This window comes from Eupeodes corollae, chromosome 1 (assembly GCF_945859685.1).
Source record: "Eupeodes corollae chromosome 1, idEupCoro1.1, whole genome shotgun sequence".
NCBI classification, from domain to species: domain Eukaryota; kingdom Metazoa; phylum Arthropoda; class Insecta; order Diptera; family Syrphidae; genus Eupeodes; species Eupeodes corollae.
In genome coordinates this window covers 264521400-264547148 of record NC_079147.1, presented here as the reverse complement: position 1 = coordinate 264547148, position 25749 = coordinate 264521400, and the positions used below count along the sequence as shown (strand labels likewise).

General features: G+C 34.2%; 1 protein-coding gene across 5 annotated transcripts in view; it reads left to right on the top strand.

Annotated features, from left to right (window-relative positions):
* Window positions 1-25749, top strand: part of LOC129941766 (rab11 family-interacting protein 3) — a 248386-nt gene that overhangs the window by 81017 nt on the left and 141620 nt on the right. For 3 of the 5 annotated variants that reach the window (XM_056050492.1, XM_056050491.1, XM_056050490.1), the window contains exons 3-5: window positions 7465-7592; window positions 7682-7889; window positions 8197-8265. In XM_056050492.1, coding sequence (XP_055906467.1) covers window positions 7484-7592; window positions 7682-7889; window positions 8197-8265 — 386 coding nt within the window. In that variant the 5' untranslated portion in view covers window positions 7465-7483. Of the gene's footprint in view, window positions 1-7464; window positions 7593-7681; window positions 7890-8196; window positions 8266-12584; window positions 12630-25749 lie in introns of all 5 variants that reach the window. The other 2 variants (XM_056050489.1, XM_056050488.1) reach the window with 1 other exon arrangement.

Below are 25749 nucleotides of genomic sequence, written 5' to 3'. Positions count from 1 at the left end.
TGTCCCTTTTTTACCGGTATTTTAACGGCTTATGCTCTAGTGAAATAACCAGTTGCATTCCTCCCCTTAAACAGTTTAACCGTAATACTAGCGCTTCTAGGAATGCTCATCAGTATACCCTCGAGCCCAACTTCGGCCGTACTATCAAAAACAGAGATTCGTTCTTTAGCCGTACTACGCGAATGTGGAATGTCTTACCACACTCTGTCTTTCCTAGTCATTGCAATATTCGGGAATTCAAAACCAATGTACACTTACATCTCCTTTTAAACCTTCTCTCCTCTTCCTAGTGCTCACACTGTGCCTCTGCATAATAAGGGTAGTAATATCGCCTTGAGTGTGTGTTTATTACAAAAAAAAAATATATATTTACCAAGACAATTTATAATAAACAACGTGTGACTTTTAGTTTAGTCAAAAAAGAAAATAAATCAATGTTTAAAACTTTCTGTATACAGAAATTAAAGAAATATTTATAATTTAGTCAACAAAATATAAAATATTAAAAATGAGTTTTAGTTTAACTAAAACGAAAATAATCTGCTTTTTTTTGTTTAACATGCAAAGAAAAGAAAAATCTTGGGATTTCCTTTAATTTTGGACACAACGCTATGAAACTTATGATATTTTAATTCTGCTCTAGGTTAGGTTAGGTTAGGTTATAGTGGCTGTCCAAGATGGAAACGGACACACTTAGGCCAGTTTAATGGCCCATTGTGATACCACATGAATCTTGAGGCGTCCTCCTAAGCTCAATGGAACCAGCTTGAGTCCCTTACGAAACGTGAGAGGCTGATTATACCTACATATATGATTTAGATTGTTTAGATCGTTAAAGAAGAATTCTCCTAGGTAATTCTTGCGTTTTCGAGCTAGAGCAGGGCATGTGCAGAGAAGATGAAGAACCGTTTCTTCCGCTTCCTCGTCCATACAACTTCTGCAAAAGTCATTTGAGAATACGCCTAGTCTCGTGGCGTGCTTTTCTATTAGACAGTGTCCGGTTATGACACCTATTATCGAGCTTATATGCGATCTGCTTAGAAAGAGCAAGCACCATGAACTTTTTAAATCTATTGTTGGCCACATGTTTTTTGTGGCTTGACACGTGGTGATGTTGTTCCATCTGGTGCCTGCCCTCCTCACAGCGTCTTGCATTAGCAGCAGTTTACAAGTAGTGATTGGTATGCCAGTACTTGCCAAATGTGGTAGGATGGGCTGTACTGTACCGTTCCTGGCGAGTTCATCTGCCTTACAGTTACCTGGAATGTCTCTATGGCCCGGCACCCAGCAAAGGTGAATATTAAACTGTTGCCCCATCTCCATTAGAGATGATCGACAGTTATGGACTGTTATAGAGTTTGTAGAGACAGAGTCCAGAGATTTGATAGCGGCCTGGCTGTCAGAGAAAATACGGATATCAGATGTTGATATCACGTTTTCTTTGAGCCAAGACAAGACTTCTTTAATCGCCAAAAGTTCCGCCTGGAACACGCTACAATGATTGGGAAGGCGGAATGAGAGACTTAATTTCAGTCGTTCAGAGTACACACCTCCACCAACCCCTTCTTTGGTTTTTGAGCCATCTGTGTAAAAGTGGATTGACTCATCCTCCAAGAATGTCCTATCCTCCCAAAAATCTGGAAGTTTCTGTCGAATTGTAGTTGGGGGATGGTGTAGTCTGTGTGCTTTGGAATTGATTCTAAGTACCTTAGAATTACGGATTGGCCAATGTTGTTGTTAGTCCACTGCGACGAAGCATTGAGGCGGATAGCAGAGCTTGCAGCTATTTGTTTGCTAAATATGTCAAGAGGTGTAAGGTAGAGCAAGGTGTCCAGTGCTGCAGACGGGGTCGTGCGAAGCGATCCGCTTATACATAGGCAGGCTGAACGTTGGACTTTATTTAACTTATCCCTGTTTATACCTTTTTCTAAAGCAGTCCACCAAACTGCCACACCGTACGTTAAAATCGGTCTGATTACCGATGTGCATAGCCAATGCGTGATTCTGGGTTGTAAACCCCATTTATTACCAATAGCTTTTTTGCAAGAAAGGAGAGCTAAGTAGCTTTTTTGACTCTTTCCTGTACGTTGCGTTTCCAATTTAGTTTTTTGTCTAAGACATGACCTAGGTATTTAGCCTCGTCTGAGAATTTTAATTGGATTCCTTTAATATAAGGAGGGTTGACAAATGGAATTTTGTATCTCCTCGAAAATAAGACCAGATCGGTTTTGTGTGGGTTAACACCCAGGCCACACCGATCAGCCCAAAGTATTAGAATTCTGTCTAAGGCATTTAGTAAGAGTTCTTTTAGGATATTAAGATGCTTTCCTGAAACTGCTATAGCAACGTCGTCCGCATAGGCTATCACTCTGAAACCCTCCGCATCCAGACTAGTTAGGATTTCATTCACCACTAGGTTCCAGAGGAGAGGGGATAAAACACCACCTTGCGTTGTCCCTCTACTAACGAATCGTCTGCTAGAAGAGTTGCCCAGTTTTGAGTTAATTATTCTGCTAGTAAGCATTAAATGAATTAACTCCCGAAGCGAACTCTCTACATTTAGAGATGTCAGTGCAGATGTGTCCACGTTGTTAAAGGCACCTTCGATGTCAAGGAAAGCAACCATAGTGAACTCTTTATGATGGAGGGAATATTCGATGGTGCGTACTAAAGTGTGTAACGCTGTTTCCACCGATTTACCCTTACAGTAGGCATGTTGAGACGAAGACAGAAGTCTTGTATCGATACGTGCCCTTAAATGGATATCAATCAATCTTTCCAGAGTCTTAAGAAGGAATGATGATAGACTTATAGGTCGTAGATCTAGGTTGCAAAGTGAACAAACAGGATTTCATCAGATCCCTGCGGATTCTACTATTTCAGTTCTGACTTTAAAAATCAAGCTATTTAGTTTGAGATCCCAACTATCACAATATTTCTGTAACTTATTGATATGAAGCTGTAGAGTAAATAAGTTATCTGACATAACGAGAGTCTGCATAAAAGAGGACCTTAATATCAACATAACCTATCATAATGTTGTACCCGTGGCATGATGGTAAGTGTGATGGACTATCATGCAAGGGGTCTTGGGTTCAATCCCTGCCTGTGCCACCTTAATTAAAACAAAATTAATTTGCGCGGGTACTGCCTCTTGCGAGGAATTGACAAATCCTTCAAGACTAAATCTTGTCATGAAAAAGTGCTTTCTCAAACTAGCCGTTCGGATTCGGCCTTAAATTGTAGGTCCCTTACATTCCTGACAACAGTACTCGCACACAGGAATGGTTGATAGTTGTAAGTCACTAGGCCCTGGTTCACAGAGGACTGTTGCGCCACCCAATTTAATTTAATTTAACCTATCATAATACCTCCTGGGATGTGATTTTCAACTTCATTAGTTAATAAAGGAAATAATAAAGGACTTAAAACACAGCCTTGAGGAACGACTGTTTGACCTTTGAAGTCTCTCGATTTGTTTGAGCCATCTTTGACAAATGGTTTTCAAGTATCTTCTCATAGAATTTTATGAACTTGGTTGATAAACCTATTACTTAAAGTTTGAAGATCAAAATTGCCTACTGACTGTTTGGAATATAGCTTTCAGGTCAACAACAAAATATGTAGACATTTCTTTGTATCGTTAAATGGCCTCCCCGCAGTACTTAAAAGAAAAATCAGATCAATAGCTGAAAGGGTTAAACGGAAGCCAGCTTGGTAGAAACTGATCATATTAGTTTTTCTTAAAGCCTTTGGTAAAGTAATTTTAGGAACAATTTTCTCAAAGAGAAGACCCCTACAGTTTTCTAGTTGATCCCGGTCACCTTCCTTAAAAACAGCTGACATTTTAAAGCATCTACAGTTTCCAGGGACATTTTTCCCACTATATTTATTCTATTTAAGAAACTTAAGATGTATTTAAAAAAACCCGGAGTGGCGCATGTTTATAGAACTCAACTGGGTTGAGTCATTTTTATCCAAAATGATTTTAATTATAACATTTACCTCAATTGAAACTGTATTTTTTCTATTCTGTCCACTTAAAAAGCGAAGAGGTTCCAAAATGATTTTGAGGCTTTACAGATACTCAGTTTCGAAGCTACGTTTTGTAGATATATTTTTTTTAGTGCAGAGAATATAGCCGTGCTTTTTAATAATTTCTTAAAATATTTTTTTATGGAATAGTAATTGAAAAAATAGAGAAAGAATTGAAATTTAATTAAAAAAGAAACAATTTTGTATTTCACAGCTCAGGCTCTATGCTGAATTAAACAAGAAAATCGCTTTATGAAAGGATTCATTTTGAACAACCCCATAATTAGGTAGCTTTCACTTTTGAAGCTGTCATCTTTTGACATTTGACAAACACTTTTGCCGCAGCAGTTCCAAAACGAAAGAAGTTTTGGGTTAGCAATAGTGGCAGTGGTGTAAAAATGTGAACTGAAAAGATAAGCGAATGATGTGAAGAATTCTTAAGAATCGATCAAGAATAAATGAGTCTTTTCCTACAGTTTTGACAAGAACTCAGATAATCAAAATACATTAAAATGATTTGAATTTTCATCGAAAAATCGTCTTCATTGATGAGCCCCATTTTCAAATCAGAGACTATGCCAATAAGTCGAATTCTAGCAATAAGGACTTGAAAAATCCAATAATGATTATTGAAAATCCTCCCCGTCCAAAATGTGTCATTATAAATAAATAAGGTGGCTCAACAGTCCGTTGAAAACTAGGGCCTAGTGACTTACAACTCTCAACCATTCCTGTGTGTGAGTAATTTTGTCAGGGATGGAGGGGACCTACAATTTAATGCCGAATCCGAATGGCTGTAAGGCAGGCAGGGATTAAACCAAAAACCTCTGGCATGACAGTCCAACACACTAATCATTACGCCACGGGTACTAAATGTGTAATTGTTTGGTCCTTATATTGAGCTGACAGTGTCATTGGACCTTACTTATTCAAAAATTAGTCTGATTCAACTATTATACTACTTACTACTTACTTACTGAGGTCGATTTCCAACTGTGCAAGCTACCTGATCCGCGGTCTTCCAGTACTGCGCTGTCCTTTGGGCGTAGATTGGAAACTTTTCGGGTCGGAACATTGCTTTTCATGCGCTCTACGTGGCTTAGCCATCTGTGTCGTTGAACCTTCATTCTTCTAGCTAAGTCTACATCGCTCGCCGTGCCATATTCTCTTCCACTAACCTTCTATGCATACGGGACCGTTGAACACGCGAAGAACTTTTCTCTCGAAAATACCAGAGGTGCTTTTATCCGCGTTTGTCATATTCCATGATGCTAATGTACCATAGAAGGAGAGAAAACGTCCTTAACTATTTCAAAGTGTCGTTTGTCGATGTCGAACGTTTCGACTGAGACTTCGGTGTTTTGGATTCTTTCTTGATGACAACATATACTTTGTTTTGCCCTCATTGACCGTTAAACCAATTTTTGACGCCTCTGCCTCAATACTCACAAAAGCTTTATTGACATCACACTAAGTTCGCCCGATTATGTCAATATGTCATCAGCATAGTAATTTGACAGGCTTTTGAGAGATAATGCCTCTAGTGTTGACGTGGGAGCTCTGCACTATTCTTTCAAGGACGATATTAAAAAAATCCCATGACCGCGCATCACCTTGTTTAAAGTCTTTTTGGGTATGTTGTTTCCCAACTCTATTGGGCAGTTCGAATTCTCCATGTACATCCTATACAAACGGACAAGTTTGGCAGGGATGCCAAAACTTGACATGGCTCTATAAAACTCTGCCTGAGTTACTGTCAATAGTAGAAAGAGATCTACTGTAGTGTGAAGCTTTGATCGACTGTGGACTTTCCTGTTCTAAAACCACACAGATAAGAACCTATCAGGTTGTTGAAGATGGGCTATAGACGTTCATATATTACGCCAGAGACGATTTTGTATAATATCTTAAGTAGACTGATGCCTCTGTAGTTGGTGCAGTTTAAAGGGTCTCCTTTTTTTTGGGCAAACAAAACTCGGGTTCCATTCATCGGACATGCTTTCTTTAAACCATATCTTACAAATAGGTTAGTTCATGCTCTCAAAAAAATTATCTCCAGCTGTTTTGAAGAGCTCGGCATTCAAGTCATCTGCTTCAGTGGATTTTCTAGACTTCAGCTTAGATAAGTCAATTTTTACTTCGTCCCGTCTAAGATGGGATTGTTGGCTTTCGTCGTCTATGTTGAATGGATCATCCTGCTTGACAGCGGAATTCAGTTCGTCGTCGTCGTTTTACAGACTGCTGAAGTGGTCCTCCCATATCCTCAGCATTGACTGCTGCTCCACTATAATGTTTCCACTTTTATCTTTGTAGCCTTCTGTTCGAGTAAAATTTACTTGTGAATTTAGTTTCACCAGCTCAAAAAACTTTCGAACTTCATTTCTGCTTTTGAACCTCTCAACATCTTAGACTGCATCTCTCATTTTTCTTGTGAGAGGTCAGCGTTCCTTTCTCTTCTTTTGGTCATAGAGCTCGTGAGCAGGTTTCGTCCTTCTATGCAGCTTTGAGTGCCTGTTGTTTGGGTGCATTTGCCTGTCGACATTCCTCATTGAACCAGGGGTTTCTTGTTGGTTGTTGTTTGAAATCCAGCAATTTCAAGGCGGCTTCTCTGATTGCATCTTTGCAATGTTACCATTGGCTCTCGAAACATTGTGTTAGCAACAGAGGCTTTCGAAAGAGGTTACTTGTGAATCGGTCGGAGAAGGATTTTGTCCGAGTCGATGTTAGCTCCTCGAAAAGTTCGGACGTCCATGATGCTGGCGTCCAGCGTCGATCGCAATATGGGTTTGGAGAACTACAAGTTCTTTTGTGGATGTTGAGTTGTGGAAAACGGTTACTGGCTACCATGACGTTTGATGCAACTGTTATATACTCTATGAATATTATTAATGTCTTTTTATTGACGAAATGAGAAGTATTGATTTTCAACAAGATACCGATATGTTCCACTTAAGTTTCAATTGCAAGACAAATTTCTTAGCTGCGGTATTTTTCAAACTCTTGTGCTCTGCCACATCTAGACTTTTTCCTCTGGAGCTACGTAAAATTTTAGATCAATGCCAATGCCCTGTCATGAAAAATTTCTCTCAAATTGAAAATGTAAGCTCTAATTGGATACCCCTATGCTTATTTAAAGAACTGCACCAGTTTCTGTTAGGACAGTTTTCACCGAGAATTAATACAAGTTTTGGGTGATGTTATTGCAAAAAGGTATTAAAACTGATATTATGAGTCTTTTTTAGATATCTTATAAGTTGTCAAAATCATTACCTTCTCTAAGTTTAATGGTAACTTACACAAAATTCTTAAAAACCTTTTAAAAATGTCCTGAATCCTATGGCCCTTAACAACATGTTTGTAGGAAAAACAAATATATAAAATCAACTTAAAAAATGTATTTATAAATCTCTTTCTTTTTTTTATTTACAGTTCCAAAACTGAAATCAACATGGCTCCAATGCCCAGTATTAAAAATTCAGCAAATGCTCCAACATTCCTATTTTCAACAGCAGACTCTGGTGATTCAAGTCCAACACCATCAAGCCCACCAAGTACCGGTATGTACCTTCCTAAAATAAATCAATCATTTTTTGTCCCAATAAAATTCTAATAATGAAAACAAAACAAATTTTTTAATGGTTTACAGATGTCCCGAAATCACAGTGTTCCTCACTTTCTGAGGGTGAGTCCTTTGAGGGCTATGGGGAAGGTGAAGGCGGTGGTGTAGGTGGCGTTGGCGTTGGCAGTATTGGAAGTGGTCGAGTATCACGTAGTGTCCTCAATGATGGAAATAATAATAATACCGCTGGAGGTGTTGAACTCGAATTGGCACCACATGAAAATTCTACACCTAGGTAAATAAATTTAATATTTTTTTTTTGATTGTTTGATGTAAATTTTTAAGTGTAAACAATTATTTTCACTTACAACTTTTTGTTTAATTAAAATTTAATTACTGTACTACGTGCACTTACCAAGAACCTATATCTAGATAGTTTCTCTTTTTGTCTTTATTTCTTGAGATTAAATAAAACAGCAACAAAATACAATTAATCATAAAAGTTGCAAAGTGAAAATTACTTTTATAATGCTCACATCTTAATTATGGCCATTTTATACAACAACTAAAATGTCATATTACTATTTATCTTTCCATTTTAGCGATGAAGACCGCAATATCATTCCAAGAGACAACTGGGCACGAATGAGTCTCCGAAGAACGCCCACAAGGTAAGCCTACTAAGCTTATAAGTTGTTTATTTTATTTGTTTTGATGTTTTGTTTTGTGTTGAGAATTAAGATGCGAAGACACAAGACAATAGCTATTAAAAGGTCTAGAGAATGTTACTTTTCTTTTATGAGTGTCTTGTTTTAAAATCAAGTTTCAGCATTGTGTATATCTATATATGTATATCCAATATATATAGAATGGCTTGAGTTTGAAATCATCAGGTAAACTTAATTTCGAAAACGAATTGAGTTATTCGAAAATGGTTCTCTCTTATTTTGTTTATGTTTTTCGGAGTCATCTTTCTCTTGAGTAGTTTTTTTTTGTGCACATTTGTTTGTAATGAAGAACGCTTTTAACAAATGGAAAACAAGAGAATATACTAGATTAAAAAAAGTACACATAAAGTTTTGTTCAAAAGCTTTTTCTAAAATTTAAAGAGAAAATACTCTTACTTAAAGTTTTAAACCATTTTTTCTCTTTAAATAAATGTAAAGACCAGAAGCAATAGTAGCAGCACATTTTGATTTTAAAAATAGTTTTGAATATATTATGTCCATATATGAATCTATTTCAGAAATTATGTTTATTGTTATAATTATAATTAAATTAGTGTATTACTATTTAGATACCAAATAAAATGTCGATACAAATTTTTTGAATCTTTTTAAAGGTGTTCGGTTGTGTATGTGGAATATTTTTTTAAAATGATGCAATTATGGTTTCAAGAAAGCAAGAAGGAAATATTAGTGTTAAAAAAAATTTAATGTATATGGATAAACAAAATATACTAGACTCATGAAAAAATACAAAAGTGTAATTTGAGATCTGTAGAACCACAAAATTGATCCTTTTCTGATTTGTTCCTTGAGTTTTCATGACGAAAACAAAAATGTACTTTCCGTTGGCTGTATGTAATGTATTGCGAACCGAACCATTATTTTGATAATAAATTTGTACGATTTGCAAACGTTGATCAGGAGTTAGCCTATTCATTATCAAGTGTGACAGCTGTCAAAAAGACCAACTTCGACAGGAGAAATAAATTCTGTTTTGTATCTTAGTGATATTTTTTTAACACGTTGACTGCCATGTGAACTACTGGTGGGTCACGTAAAAGTTTCTCAGGAGGTCATGTGAACCACCGCTGGGTCACAGTTAGATCATTTTTCATAAATGTTTTTTATGTGGCTTGCGATTAATATTCATGTTTTTCTTCTTTGACACCTAGAAAAAAGTCCGTTCTTGATTTTTTTCAAAATTTAGGATTTTATAAGCCTATTTCCAGCGAAGTTTTTTCTTAGCTTTAAGCTTAATTTTGTATACAAAATAAAATTGAAATAATTAATGAACTTCAAAAAAAATAACAATAAGAGACAACTAATGTTTTTTATTGAAACATTCCAAGCAGAAAGGTGGGTTTCCCTCCCACTAACTGCAATATGTGGAGACTTTTTTAGCTTTTTTGGATGTGACAGCTCTTCCTTCTGTTTTACTGAGCTCTTTGTAACAGGTCAAGCATCGTTTCCTGGTTTTTCGGTTGGTTCTGTCAACCGTTTCGAATTCCTTCAGATGGTGTTTAGTTTTACTCACATGTTGAGCTTCTTGAATCCCTGCGCCACAAAGACTTTCACAAATGGCTTGTCTAAAAGGGCCAATTTGTATTTTTTTGTAATTTTTGTAAATAACCAAAGCATTTACAACAGCTGTCGAAAGTAAAAACTCGAACGCAATCTTATGGTTCTAGTAACTAGCTATCGATCAGACACATCGATGCCTTGTTTAGCTTGGTTGTACTCAAGAATTTCTTTAGGCTTTTTTACGTCATGGCCATCTCGAGTTCCAATAAGATGCGTTTTACGGCTGAGCAACAATGTTGTAAGGGATACCAAGGTATAAAAATTGTCCGTAGCAATTGTTCTACCCTTGTCCAAATAGTTTTCTGCCAGATCTACGACGATTTGAGTGCCGTGGGAAGTTGGAGGTGTTGGTTTTCCTCTCTGATGACTGTGAGAATAATTTTTCCCGGCGTAAATATAGCTAATGTATGCGTATCCACTCGGGTCACAGAGTTTACACATTTTGACACCATTTTTGTGTGCTTTTTCCGAATTGTATTGGCGAAAATTTAGTCTTCAACGCCAAGGAATCATTAACTCGTCTACAGCCAGTACTTCGCCTGGGGCCTTAGCTCTTACAAAATTTTGCTCCAACATTTCCGGTAAGCCAGTTATTTTTTCCAAACGGTTGCTTTCTCTTGCTTAATTGTTTGCAAAATGAATGAATTTTGGAAGCAATTGGAATCTGTTTCACGACATTATTCCCGGGATAAATGTATTTTCCTAAAAGTTGTCTTTACTCCAATATAATGATATACACGGATATTTCACAATACCCAAGCCAAGAAACTTTTTTATTTTCGAAACTTATAAAAAAGTGACAAAGCAAATTAGATGAAAGAAAAACTAACGAAAAAAAGAGAGGCACAGAAGTGTCTTGCTTGAAGTTTAAATTAAATCCCTTCATGTTCTACTCAAAGGATTGTAGAATTGACCAACATAGACCTTGACATACACAAATCCGCTGGCCCAGATATTATCCCTCATATTGTTCTGAAGAGGTGTTCTTCAGAGCTAGCAAAACCACTGAGTAAGCTCTAAAAAAAGGCGAATCACTTACGTCCCTTCATTCCAAGGTAATGGAAACGCTGATTAATTATCAGCTTGAAAAAACTCTTGAGGAACGAAAATTTCTTAATGAACGGCAGTTCGTTTTTCGTTGTTATAAATCCACTGTTAATCTCATGGTTTATCTCACCGAACAGTAGAACAAATCTTTACATCGTTTTGGAGAAGTAGACTTGATATTTCAAAATCATTTGATAGAATTTGGCATCAAGCTCTCTTATCGAAAATGAGTGCATTTGATTTTGATGAATTTCTTCTTTTTACTTTTTAACCATTTAATACAAGCTGTGTTCGAGGGTTTCGAGTCTGAAATTTATAAAATAAATGCTGGTGTTCCCCAGGCTCTGTTTTGTCTTCTACTCTCTTCCTGATTTTCAAGAGATGTCTGGAACTCCTAATCCAATAAACTGTTAAGCTGACAACAGCACCCTCAGCTTTTCATATTCGATTCTAGGTTCACATCCTTTCTTCTTTGGATGTGGAATTCCAATGGCAGCGTATTTTAAGCTAATTCTGATCTCGACAGCACTGTCCAATGAGGAATTATTAACCTTGTAGAATTTTGTAGTACCCGTGGCATGATGATTAGTGCGTTGGACTGCCATGCGAGAGGTCTTGCGTGCGATCCCTGCCTATGCCACCTAAAGTTTTGTTTACGGGTACTGCCTCTTGCGAGGAATTGACAAATTCTTCAAGAGAAATTCTTGTCATGAAAAGTGTTTTCTCAAATAAGCCGTTCATATTCGGCTTAAAACTGTGGGTCCCCTCCATCCCTGACAACAGTATTCGCACACAGGAATGGTTGATGGTTGTAAGTCCATAGGCCCTAGTTATCAGCGGAATATTTCGCCACCCAATTTATTTATTTACAAAATTTAATGCTTTAAATTCATGAGTTACCCTTGCATCCAGGAAACTAATCAACTTTCAGTACTCGGCATGAGTATCACAGACTCAACATTTCCAAATGATCACATATTCAACATTTCCGAAATTTTTCACCACTTCTGATCTGGCTGTAATTTACGAAACCATTAGTGCAAAGTTTTGATATAACTCGCATGTTTGGGCAGGTGCCCCAAAAACAAAGATATGATAGAATTCAAAAAAGGGCTGATAGAACTGTAACTGAAACATTTACATCCCTCGAACACCGATACAATGTTTCATGACTGTTGTTTTCTTATCGATATGTTTACAAACAATGTTCTGTCGAATAAGCCAGTTGCATTCCACCCTCATACAATTCAACCTCGAACTTCCAGGAATTCTCAACAGCTTACCCTTTAGCTCAATTTCAGACGTAGATATTCTTTCTTAAACCGCACATCGAGAATGTGGAATGCTTTAGTCCACTCTGTTTTTTCCTCCCTTTTTGATGTTCAGAACCTTAAGGCCAATGTGCACCTTGGTTCTCCTCCTAAATCCTTTCTTTTTTCTAAGCTCTAACGCTCACATTGTGTATAAATATAAACATATAAAGGGTACTAAAACGATTGATTTCTTGTTAGTCTCAAATACAATTTTATTAGAACAACTTTTCAACGCATATTATTTTGTATTAAGTAAAAGACATGTTTTTTTAAAATAACTTCAAAAACCATTAAAATATTCTTGAACTTTTATTTTTACAGCAATCCCGATAGTTTTTCCAATCGTCGTTGGGGCTCCATGAGACAGTAAGCTTTACAAAAATCAAAATATCTTGCGAATATTAATTTCCACACTCTTTCCAAATTCGCTTCGGTTGAGGGTTGGTTGCAAAAACACAAAAATAAAAACTTAATCCCTTATCTTTCATTTATGCTTGTATACATGTATCTAAAATCCAATCTCAATTAATTCTGCTATAAATGTTGATATGCGCAATTTACACAAACAAAAATCCACACTTAATTTTATATACTCGTAGATAATATTGCTTCATTTAATAGATACAATTCTGGTAAAAATGTATGTTATGGTTTTATTGGTTTTTTCGAAATCTAATTGGGTTTTGGTGGCATTACAGTTATACTCGTACATATTTCTATTTTGATATTTTTCGTTTTCAGCAAATATTCTGGGTAAGTACAAACCATCAAATACCTAACCTATACTGACGACACACGCCGCAATCTCTAGATACTTTATAAACATTTATCATCAAAAAACTGCTGACAATCACGTTTGTCAAAAAATGATTCTTCTTTCAATTTCTCCACTTTACTTAAGGTTGTACATATATCTTTAGATAAAATTGAATATAGAAAGTGCGATGTATCTGCAAGATACTTCTTTAGCCCCAACCTACATGCTAACAGTTTTTGTTGTTGTTTTGTTTTTGACATTCCACTTCTGATACTCTTGCTGATGCTGATGTTAATGGTGATGAGAGGGATACGGTTCGGGTGTGTTATGACCAAAAACAAGTTGACATATTGCGGAAGTATCTGTATCTTGTATCAATCGACAACAACAACAACAAAAACAACAACAACGATGCTCTTGAATAGTTTCTTGTGGTCTGATCACAATTCACAACTCGAGGAAGATTTTTGTATGAATTGCTCGGACTTTGGATCTTCGGTTTTCCTGAAAAGATAAACAACGGACCTACAAAGATACGTGAATGCGTGTGACGCAATCGTGTGTCGTACTTTTAAACACCATCCAGTTCGAGTAGATATTGACATGAATATCTACTTTAACGAGCATGAATTCGAAACTATGTTTATTTTTGTTGTTGTTGTTGTAATCCAGGACAAGACATCAAGCAACAAAAAAGACCATGTTTTGTTAATGTTGACGAAGATGAAGACGAAGACGAAGACGATGTTGCATGTTACCGTATCCAACCGGTTCTATGTGCATCCAATCGCTTAAGCTCCGCTCCTTCACTCCGTGAAGAAAACAAAAACAACAAAAAATTCCTTAACCTGCTTTTTAGTTTTATATATATGGTCTTTGTTTATACATAGTGGTACCTAGTGGAAGCCTTTTGGAGGCTTATTCATCGTCGTCGTTGTCGGTCGTCTCCATCATCATAGTCATCATCATGGAACATAGATTGTGGGAAAGAAAGAAGCTCATCATCACATGCGGACGGACATCAGACACGTCATTCCAAAGGAATGAATGATAACTCTTAAAGTTGGCGTCTCACCTCGGGGGTATGTTTGGTCTTTGTTTATACTTGGTTAAAAAATGCATATGCAGTGGCTGCGCACTCAAGTGTCATATTAAATCAGCAAAGTGTGAGCTCTGGCTTTAAGGAGGCTCCAGAAAGTTGTTGTTGTTGTCTTTTTGATGGAGTGTGGCAAAAGAATTTGATGCAAACTTGTTATATATGTACATAGGTAGGTTATAGTTGGTGTAATGAAGAGTGGTTTAAAGTGACGAGCTAACTAGTTATGCTGAGAAAATAAGTATTGGAGTTATGGCAACTCCAGTTGTATAAAAAGGGTTTTTCAAAAATAAGTTTTATTTTGATTAGACCACTATCACTATGCATCTGTCATTTTTGAAAGTGTCAATTTTTGACATTTGACAAGTATGTACTACTCCATTTTTAAAAATAGAACTATTTACGCTTCAACGACGCTTTGAAAATGTTGAACCTCACTAAAAAAATTCAGTTTTAAAAGAAAAGATTCCTGGTCGTGTTATTTCTCGAAGAGGTTATAACAATTGACTACAAAAATCTTGTGATTTAACAATTTTTTAACTTTTGTTTTGGAAAGACGTGACAGATAAGGTCAATATGAATGCTCCACAATCAATTGAAAACCTTAAATGTCAACTTGTTGAAGTTATCGGTAATATACAGTCCTTTTTTCAAATCAGGTTTTTATAATTTGGACCTTTTAAAATGCTTAAAATAAACAAAACCGGGGTTTTTAAGGCTAAGTTCAAAATCAAAATACATCTAAACAATAAATTGTATGATGATTTTGCATTTTTTTTTCTTTTCTTGATATAATTTAAATTATATTAGTATTTTACCAAATTTCTTTAAATTCTTACATTTATGAGTTTTTAGTTGACTCTATAGACAGAATATCTGGATGGTAATGCTCTCAACAAAATGTTTGTTTCTTTAGCATCATAGCTATTTTGTCCTTTGAGCTTAGATCCTACTTTTTTATTTATGGATCAACCATATGAAGATGAACCTAATTTTGGTTTTAGTTCAGGAGACAGTACTTTTGTTGTAGAAAGTGTACTTTCCATAAAGTCAAATGCTATGGGACTGGATGAAGTTCACCCTACATTTTTGAAAATGAATCTGCCGATGTCCTGCCTAATCTCACTTTTATGTTCAATACAATTCTGATGACAGGTGTCTATTCACGCCTATGCAAGTTGGCTAAAGTTATACCTTTTTCTAAAAACGCAAAAGGTAAAGAATTTAGGCCCGTATCTATCTTACCATTCTTAAAGAAAGTGTTTGAAAGAAGTTTACAAAGACAAATCAGCTTTCATCTTGCGGCAAACTTGCTGCTCACACCACTACAATCTGGTTTTCGTGAAAAGCACAGTTGTATCACGGCACTGTTAAATGTTACTTTGGATAAGGATGAGGTTACGTTTCTAGTGTTGCTTGATTTTTCTAAGGCTTCCGACACTTTAATTTTTCAGCAGGTGCTACAAGGCTTATTTATTCTTATTTGAGTAATCGAATGCAAGCTGTGCAAATTGGGGATAGTTTATCTGATTTTCTACCTAACGTTTTCGGTGTCCCTCAGGGTTCTATACTCGGTCCTCTGCTGTTTTCAATCTATCTGTAATTTTGTTAGCAATCTGTCAATGAAATGCCATCAATTATCAAGAACTGTCCGGTTCATATGTATGCGGATGACGTCTAATTATACATGAGCTGTCCCCTTGGGCTCATTGAGCATTCAGCTTTTTGTGTAAATGAAGACCTAGAGAATATTGAAAAGTGGTCTCAATTAAATGGTCTCATTTTAAATCTAAAAAAATCTAAGTGTATCAACAAAAAGTCTTAATCTCAAATATTTTCCTTTTGAAAATGGTTCAATTGATTATTTGGAAAGTGCGAACAATCTCGGGGTTACTTTCAATCACAATTTGACTTGGGATAACCATATTAATGCACTTGTGGGCGAGGTTTTTGGTGTACTACGTACTCATTCTTTTACACCTGTTCAAACACGTTTATTACTTGTAAAAACTTTAATAATGCCAACATTGATGTATGGTTGTGAAATGTATTGTAACTGTAATTTTGTTAGCAAACGGAAGCTCAATGTTGCGTTTAATAGTGCAGTACGTTATGTCTATGGCCTGCGAAGATATGACAGAATGTCTGGCTTTGCCAGTAGGGTGCTGTCTATGCCTTTTGATAGTTATCTGAAGTTTCGTACTGTGATCAAAAATTGAAGTCTATTCGATTCTAGAGGACATTTTGTCCGGATCCTTGTAAAGTCCCGATAGCTCAAAAACATATTTTCTCTATTAAAACAAGGATAGCATGTAATGTGAAAAAAGTGTCAATGTGATCTGTAGTATTTGTAACTTTGTTCGAAAACTCTGGATCCAAGTGTGACTTTTTTGGTTCAAGTAACCAGCTCTGCTCCTAGGCATCCAATTTTTAAAGCCAAATTTAACAGGCTTGCCTCTAATTAATATCATCGAAAAGTGACTTCTATAGTATGACCAACTCATCGACCGAAAGTTTTTCATGCATACTCGTATATCCAAAATCTAAAATTTTTGGGTAAGAAGGGTTGCTAGAGGCCTTATTTTTGCCATTTTAGTACACGAGTGTCTCCATGTGTTTGCCAGTACATGTTCTCTCTTGGCAAAGAGTGATAACCGCTGTAGAGCAAAATCTTTAAAAAGGCTTAAATCGTTTTTGGTGAACGAAAAATTGTGGGAATTCGATTGTGTAACAGAAACGCGAGACTGCTCAACAATCAAATTTTCTAAGTACTTCTTAATCAAATAAACTTTCAAAAATTCCCACTTCCCTTTCATTGTAGTTACCATTTCTTCCTTTTGTCCCAAAAAAAAACACACCTTTTTGGCATTGGTACATGGCACTTGGTTTCTTCGAAAAATATTGATAACATTTTGCGATGTGTATTCTGCTCTGTAGATCTTGTAACGACACATCGTCTTCACTGTCACTGCTAAAAAACACCTCTACTTCACCTTACACATCGTGTGGCAAGGTGCAAGAAACAAGATCTTAAGCATCCACTTCCTCCAAATCCGTATTATTATCTAGACGGGGTGGAAGATATTCCAACGAAGGTGTTCCTACCATGGGCGGATCCAGATTTTTAATCAGGGGGGGGGGGGGGGGGTTAAGCACTTAACATATAGACGAGTTTTTACTTACCACTAAAAAATGTTCTTTAAAGAAGGCTAACAAAATTTATATAACGTAATGTGCATCTTAAACTTAAATGTACATATTTTAAAGGCTAAAGTGACAACTTTAGTTATTAAATTATTTTAGAACGCTATTGTCCAGCAAGGTAAAGTCTAACTATTTTACTTAGTAGACTTTATTTTTATATAAAAGCATTCCAAGATTCTAACAGTTTTCTAAATATGCAATATTTAAGAGCAAAACACAATTGTTTGGAGGGTTTTTATTGCTTTCATGGAGAAATGTACGAAATTGTTTTTAAACTTCGCTTTCTTCTAAAAAAAATATTCTTTGTTGTTGCCATTTATATTAATGCGAAAAAAGCTACAAAAATTCAAAAACCCAGAAAATTAGAAAAAATCTGATATCAAGAATTTTCTGTTTTATTTTTTTTTACTTAATTTTTTCGGACTCAATTTTTGGGACCAGTCTTCTTACTCGTAGATTAGAGCTGATGCTTCTTCTTAAAGGAGTCAACAAAACTTTAAAACTGTAGAGAGAAAAATGTTTGAGTCTTGAATTCAAGGAAATAAGTGCATTTAAGTAAAATAAAACAAACTAAGACAAACAAATAAGCTGGGAAGAAACTTTTGTGTGACAGTCACAAATTACACGTTTCAGAATCTCTTCAGTTCTCAAGAGATTCAAAGCTTCTAATAGATATGAAACGTGCATTATGTTTTTCAATTAGCCATTAGTTTAACAAAAGATTAATTTTTGCAAAAACTTGCCATATACATAGTTCCTATGTGCCGCAAGTAAGAATCCCTTCAAAGTTCACTATTTATGTGCATACAAAAAATAAGATGGATTTGATGGCTAGTTTCAGGAATTTAAAGGGAACTTAATTTAAAATTGAAGATCTCTTATTTAAGGTTTCTTCTTAAAAAACGGAATCTTTGCTCTTTTTCTTGGAAACAAATTTTATGAAAAAAAATCAAAACATTACTCAAGTTAAAAACATTTTAAATATGTTTTGACAACAAACCACTTTTTGGTGAATGTCGTTAAATTACTAACAAATCTTTACCTACACAACTTAACTGCATAAGCTTTTTGGCTCATATGACCCCCCCTTGGGGGCTAAGTTTTTGGAATAAAGCTGAACTTCAAATTCATATTATGTTCTTGGTCCAGCCCTCAGTTAAAAGTGATATTTTTGCAACAAAATTAGAAAGGAAAATACAAATTTTGTTTTTATATGCCAGAAATAAATAATTCAAAATATATTAGGGGTCATATCCATTGACTCAATACGATTAGTTTTGAATTTAAGGAATTCCTACAAAAATACAAACAAATTATCTCCCAGAAAGGGAGGGGCATGACCCCTACGAACCCTCCTTTGGTTCCGCCATTGGTTCCTACGAAGTCTAAGGCGCGTCCTATGTTCGAAAAGTTTCTTTGTACCCATTTGAACTATTAATGGGTTTATTTTACTATGTGGTTCAGTTTTAAAAACACCCGTTTTCTATTTTTCCATTTTTCATATATTTCAAAAACTTGATATAATAGAATTGTTAAGACAACAGATTCATTAGTAGAGCAAAACTTTTTTTAAAACCGTTGTGCCTTTTTCTGTTGAAAATAGTTTTAGCATAAATGGTTTAGCGATGCTTTCAGATTTTGGAAAGATAAGTGAAATCTAATACTACAAATTTTTCAACTGAGTATTGAAGAAAGTTTTTATAGATTTGGGAAACCCTCACAAATTTAACTCAAAAAATGTTACTCCATAGATTAAGATAGCCTCAAAAGCCATTTTTAAAAATATCTCAAAAACCTGGCATGATACATACATTTTTAAGCCGGAATTGAATTAAGGCCACCGTAAAATATTGAAAATTGTAATTGTATTGCCTGTAAAAAAAACTTGTAAACCAGTGATATCTGTGTTGAGCCTTCAGTTATTAATTTTTTTGATTTATTACTTTGGGTATTCCACAGTTTAAAGTGATTTTAAAATGAAGCTATTAAATTTTAAGTCTGTTTGGGTTCTTAAATTGATTTCAATTCATAATATTCTACTTATTCTCCGTTTTTTTTCTCTTCAAACAAACGTACAATAATACAAATTATATCATCAACTAAAGAAATTCTAAAAATTCTAAAGCAAACCTACTGAAATAATTAATGCAGAGTCATGCTTACCTGCCTTACAAAGTTCTAGTACCTCCCACATTTGTTTAAACATTTTTTATTGAAGTTTCTTTTATTTTTATTTATGTTGTTGTTTTGTATTCAAAACAATTTCACACACAAATCAACAAATTAAAGCAAAAAGTTGTTAATTTATTTGTATTTTGCGTGGAAAATAAACTACATGCTTACATTATTCTCCATCTCGCTAAATCTCATGTCTAGCCATTAAAATAATAAGATATTATTTCTTTTTTATTATTAAATGAATGTGGTTTGTGGCAAGCATAGAGACGCAAATATGTATCTATGTATATCTAAACATGTTGCAAACTTCATCTGAATAGAAATAGAGACATAATATATTAGATTTAACTATCTGTCTAGTATTTCTTTCGCCCGCTGCTACATTTATTATGAGGTTTAGAGCTACCCGTAGAATTCAGCGACAATCGTTGTTTCCTATGTAATGAAACACTGTTCTTGATATTAAGAGTGACTGTATTGGTTTTATGGAAAAATAATGTAATTAAGACTTTTAAAAAATGTCTAAGATTGTTTTGCATGAGAAGTTTTGATAGTTACTGTCTATGGCTTGACAGCTACGGTGAATCTGCTTTTAACGGAGAACTGGACCAAATACACAATCTGCATCGAAAATCCTGAACAAATTTATCAACTTAAAACAAATGCAGAATGCAGGGGGCGGGTTGGCATATGAGCCAAAAAGCTCATGCAGTTTAATTGTTAAATCATATACATATTTCATCTGCAGGTTTCTTAGTAATGTAATTCACCAAAAAATCGGTTAGTCTGCCAAATACAACTTAATTTTTTTTAATAATCTTAAAAATATTTACCAAAATTTTAAATTTCGAAAAATTTAGAAATGCTTTAAATTATTTTAATAAGATCTTTTTGTGGAGAAACCCTGTTTAATTTTATACTGCCACTATAAAGTTTCTACAATTTAAATAAAACTTTATTTTTCTATGTAATGGCCTTAATTCGTAAGAAGTTGTAACTCCACAACTTTGTATGTGAGAGAAAAGAAAAAGGATTTCAAATGATAGTTTTGAAAAATATAATTTCTAGAACATTTCGATTTAAAACAATGTTCCTTATAAACTTTCAAGGCACATTTTGACTGTGCCTTAGCCCAAAGCAACATCCGTCTTTTTCAACTGATATTTAAAAACCGCCTTTCGTAAAGCTGCAACTAGTTGTAATGCACATCAACAAAACCCGAAGGAAAATCAATAATACTTGATATTTATTTTATTGAAAAAATCAGAACAACTGAAAAAATTCTGTCATTGCAAAATTATACAAAATTATGACATTCAGCAAAATTGTTTATTGATTGATGTAACATATGTCAGCTGCTTTAAGTCACTGAAAGTGATTTCGAAAAGGGTTCGAAACTTTGGAATCGATTAAATGATAGAACTTGAAAACAACTTCACTCGATTTTCAATTTTTACTCGATTTTGGGAACATAGCTGTGTATTCTGAGAAAATAGAATTTTTGATTTCTGAATAAAAACTGAAGTTACCTTTGAATTCTGGAAATTCGTCTTCCATGTTATTTTTTTGACATACCTAAATATTGTAAGGCTTTCTTAAAGTGTTTTTTTTTTCAAAACTTCAAACACTTCTAAGATCTTAATAAATTGAAAAAATCTAGTTTTTGAAGTGAATTTAGTTTGGATGCTCTAAAAATGAGTAGATTTTTTGAATTCGTTTTCTAACATCCAATCTACGAGCAGACTGATAACGATAGTTAGGCGCCAGTTATAGCTATCATTGGTTTTCAAACATTGGAATTTTTTTGACAGGTCGTTTATAGCTATGATTAAAAATTTCTGTCATTGAAAAAAGTGTCCTGATTGAAATCCACCGAAAATGTTTACTGACAGAAATCTGTCATTGGAATTGTGAGAAATTGAAACACAAATTAGTGAAACGATTTGTTTTACTATCAGCTTTTCAGGAAAAATTAGTTTCAGACCGGAAAATAGAGAAATACATTGTAAGAAAAAATAAATAAGCAATTACACTTAACTTTTTTCCCAAAAAAAATTCTTTGTCTGGTTTCCGATCGATCAGTAGGTACAATAATAATACTAACACCGTTAAATATCGATTAAAAAATGTTTCCGCCAGACAATTCTTGCCAATGTTTCCGCCCCATTCTCCTATTCACGTGGAGCGTATATTCGATTCCCTTTTACACTGCCTTTGCATTCTGCTATAAATCGGGTGAACTACATTATCTCAAACCAATTTGACATTTAAATAAACAGATGTTCATGTACAAATCTTGGGAATGTTGGATAAATTGTTTTGATTCATACAAAACTTAAGTTTAATCAATCCATCGAAACAGAATAATTTGTGTAATTTTTGGAAATGGGCAGTATTGGATTTTTTATTCCAATTGAGGAATAGGAGAATCCTCAAGCAGAGAGCTTCGGAGAAATGTTAAAAAGTGTCTTCCTTCCCCTAAAAATGTTAATATTCTTTTATTTATAAAACAAATATTCTAAATTTAGCAATAAATTAGTTTTCACTTACATTTTGCTTACAAAAATTAACAAAACCAGACATCAAATGAAAAATCCGCTGCATTTTATATGCGGATTTGAATATTATAGAAAGAATGCTTTCACGTGAATAGAGAATACTGCGCAGTATTACCTACGTTTTCGACATACACAGATTCACTTCGAATGAATAGCATAATAATGATAAGTGAAAATTCAAGTAAAATATCCTACGATAAAGAGCAGAATAGACCTGATAATTTTATTTCAAATTTGTCAGCCCCATTAAGAGAACATTTAAGAACGTTTTTAAGCGGTGCTCAAAAATCAATTTTATGTTAAGTGTTGGAAAATCTATCACCTCCCTGTTTAAAAGTCTGGATACGTCCTTGTTTGACAGTTGCGAATGTCAAATTTTGAAAACATTTCTGTTCAATAAGGTTTGACAGTTCATCATGAAATCAATCTTTTTTTTCCAAAAATGTATCAGCTAAACGGGCTCTCTAAGTTCTTCTCATTTATGTTTTTTAAGCTTATGAAAAGTCATTAGCTTGTGCCTCCAAACCAGCAACTCTGGAAGCATTGAACTTTACCATAAGCAAGTTCATGCAACCTGTGACTGTTTTAATTTAAACTTTTAATATTTTTCTCTCCATCAAAGGCATCCCAGAATGATAACAATCTCACGGATTCAAGAACGCGTATAATAATCTTCTGATGGTTGGCTGTTGATTTCCTTAACAAATGCTTGCCTACTCGTATGTACCTTCATTGTAAAATATAATTTAGTAAGGTTTTTGTTTTTCAAATTTAATTTTGTGCGTGAGAATAATGCAGGCAGTCCTATGAATGAAAGAAGAACAAAATTATGCATTTTTTCACATTTTGCATGAATGCTTTTCTTTAGCTATGGCACGACAGCGAAGGCGGCGGTGCTGGTGCTGATGTGAGAACCTTTATTAAGAAGAAGGTTCTTTGTATAAGAAAAGGGTATGCTTGCTGACAGTTTGAGGTTCAGAGTTTGTGAAGAATTATAATTTATGTTTATTAATTTTATGTTGTTTATGTTGCGGTTGAAATGTGGTAATTAAAATTTAATTCAAGAACATAACGGTAATTATGTTCTATAAACAGAGATTTATGAAGAAGAGTTAAAAATTCAAAAGATTCTTGGGTGTGACCCACACTGATTAAATTCGTTTGTTGACTTTGAAAATTTGAAAATATAGAATTTTGATTTAAAGAAATTCGAAAAGTATGCAACAGCATGTTCTTTTCGTGAAATTTTTGCATGACTAATTTGCACATTTGCTTCTGTATGTCCTCAATACGAATTTTTTCACGAATTTTATCTTAAAAGTTGTGAATCGATGTTGGACCGGTCTCTCAATAATTAAGGATCATTGCCCGCAATCTTAAAAAAACACAAAAACAGCGACTCGATAGAGAGGTTATTCAACAAACTTTCTTGGATATTCCAAGTCCAGAATTCGACAACTCTGCACATTAACTTAACCTTCAAAGTTAAAGTGGGCTTAATAATTCCGGAATCATTTTGATGCCAGGACTTGAGTTCTTGCAGAAGTTAGTTAATGTCACATGTAAAATCCAAAACAACTTTTCGGATCCCTAAAATTTTCTAAATGTATACTAAAAAAAGCTTCGTTCTTGGGTACGTACAATTAAGGTTCATGGTTCTGAAAATATCTCATAATAAGATAAATATCTTTCTCATTTTCATTTAACAAAAAAGTCTTTTGTATTTCTCATAATTTTATGACTCATAATTTTATGAGAATCGTTTAATAAACGTTCAGTTGATTCTTTCGTTAATTTAATCGTCGTTTTAAGAATAATAACTTTATTTAAAAGCCAAGTTTAAAACTACATTTGTATTTTTATAAACAATGCTTTAACAATAATTCCAATCTTTGCATTGTCTTACAATATTGTCTTTATATAACATAGATGGAAAAACTTCCATTCACACATTGTCATTATTTAAAGATTAGTGCATTATTACTTAACTTTGTTTCTTGCAGTCAATCTTAAAAGGTTAATTTGTTCATAATTCCAACTAGTCTTGCCGACTGGTGTAGTCAGGTTAGCTTAATGACCAATAAATCATTTCAGTTCATATGTTCATAGGCTTTGTTAAGTTATGGGAAGTAGGTAATGTGACTGTGAGTGAAGATATTCAGCTTTTTTCCTTTTGAGCCTCTTATTTAATAAAGTAAATGTTCGTAAGTAAAATAAAAGTTTACAAAAAGAGTATCACATCGAACATGCTGCAACAAATTTGGAATCACACACGGAGTGAAGTCAGGGATGTCGTTTTTGATACATTTAAACAATGTTATATCACAAGAGAATTTGTTAAACAAAATAAGATTGAAATAAAAATTCTCAGGCTAGAACGCTACCTTTAATACACCATTTCTTAAATATTATAGCCAATATTGAGTTGAAAACCAACTTCTTATTAGCGTTTTTTAAGGTTTTTATTTCTTATACAAATTTGAAGATAATATATTTTTTAGGTAAATTACCTTATGTTAACAACAATATTTAGTTTAGAAAAATGATCTTGAAATAAGTACATTCATTCGTGATCTCTCAGGCAAAATTGAGTATCTGTTGTTACAAAATTCATTTGTTATAAGAAAGCTGTCGATTGGATTTTTCTTACAATCTTACCATAATAATTTTTAAAAAATAATTTTAAAGAAACTGTTTTTAAATATTTAGTAATTTAATATTTAGAAATTTTATAAATATTTAGCAATTTGCTAAGGGAGTCAAACATTTTAAACCTTTGTTTTTGTTGGAGCCAATCAAATCATCAAAAAATATTTACTATTAATAACTATCTTAATTTGTATTTGTACTTAAACCATTCAATTACTATTAAACTAGCTTTTATTTTCATTCAAATTAAGCGCCTAAATTATACCAGTCGCCATAATTTTTACATTTGAATTCGCCCTAAAAATTGCATTTTTAAAATTAACGTAACTTCTCTCTTGAACTACTAGAAAAATGTGTGTATAAATAGAGCTTATAAATGAAATAAAAGCTTCTTCTTGTATTAAACCCTACTGGGAAATCACTGTCTTTTACTTTTAAACGTCGCTCGCTATAAAGACTTGTCAATTTCGCATATTTCGCTACCGTTAATTAGTTAACGCATCAACCAGGATCTAATCTATCTTTTGTATAGAAAAGAACACATATAGAGATCCCGGGTTGACGGTCAGTTTCATTTGATCGTTCATTTTTTGGCGCCCAACGGGTTAAAAAGTCGAAATCCACGTAAAAAACAGTATAAAACATTATACTAGTGTTATTTGAAAAATCGTCCATTTATATATATATATAGACAAAAGACAAAAGAGTGTTAAAAAACTATAAACTTCATTAAAAACTAAACATATAAAAAGACATTGAACATTTTATCGTCGCGCTTCGGTTTCGGTTTCGGTTTCGTGAGTGCATGGTGCAGGTGAAAATTGCAAGGACAAACGAGAAGCAAAGTCCAGGAAAAATCCCAGCAACATCCCCAGAAGGAAGAAACTATAAGAGAAGCTACAAAAAAATTGTGGAAGATAAGTATTACATCTTCCACCAAGGTACGTTTGTCCAATTTTATTCTAATGTGCGTTGCTGCTTGACAAAAATCTAAAAATCAAACACATAAAACGTCTATCCTAAACTAATTAAAACAAAAACGCA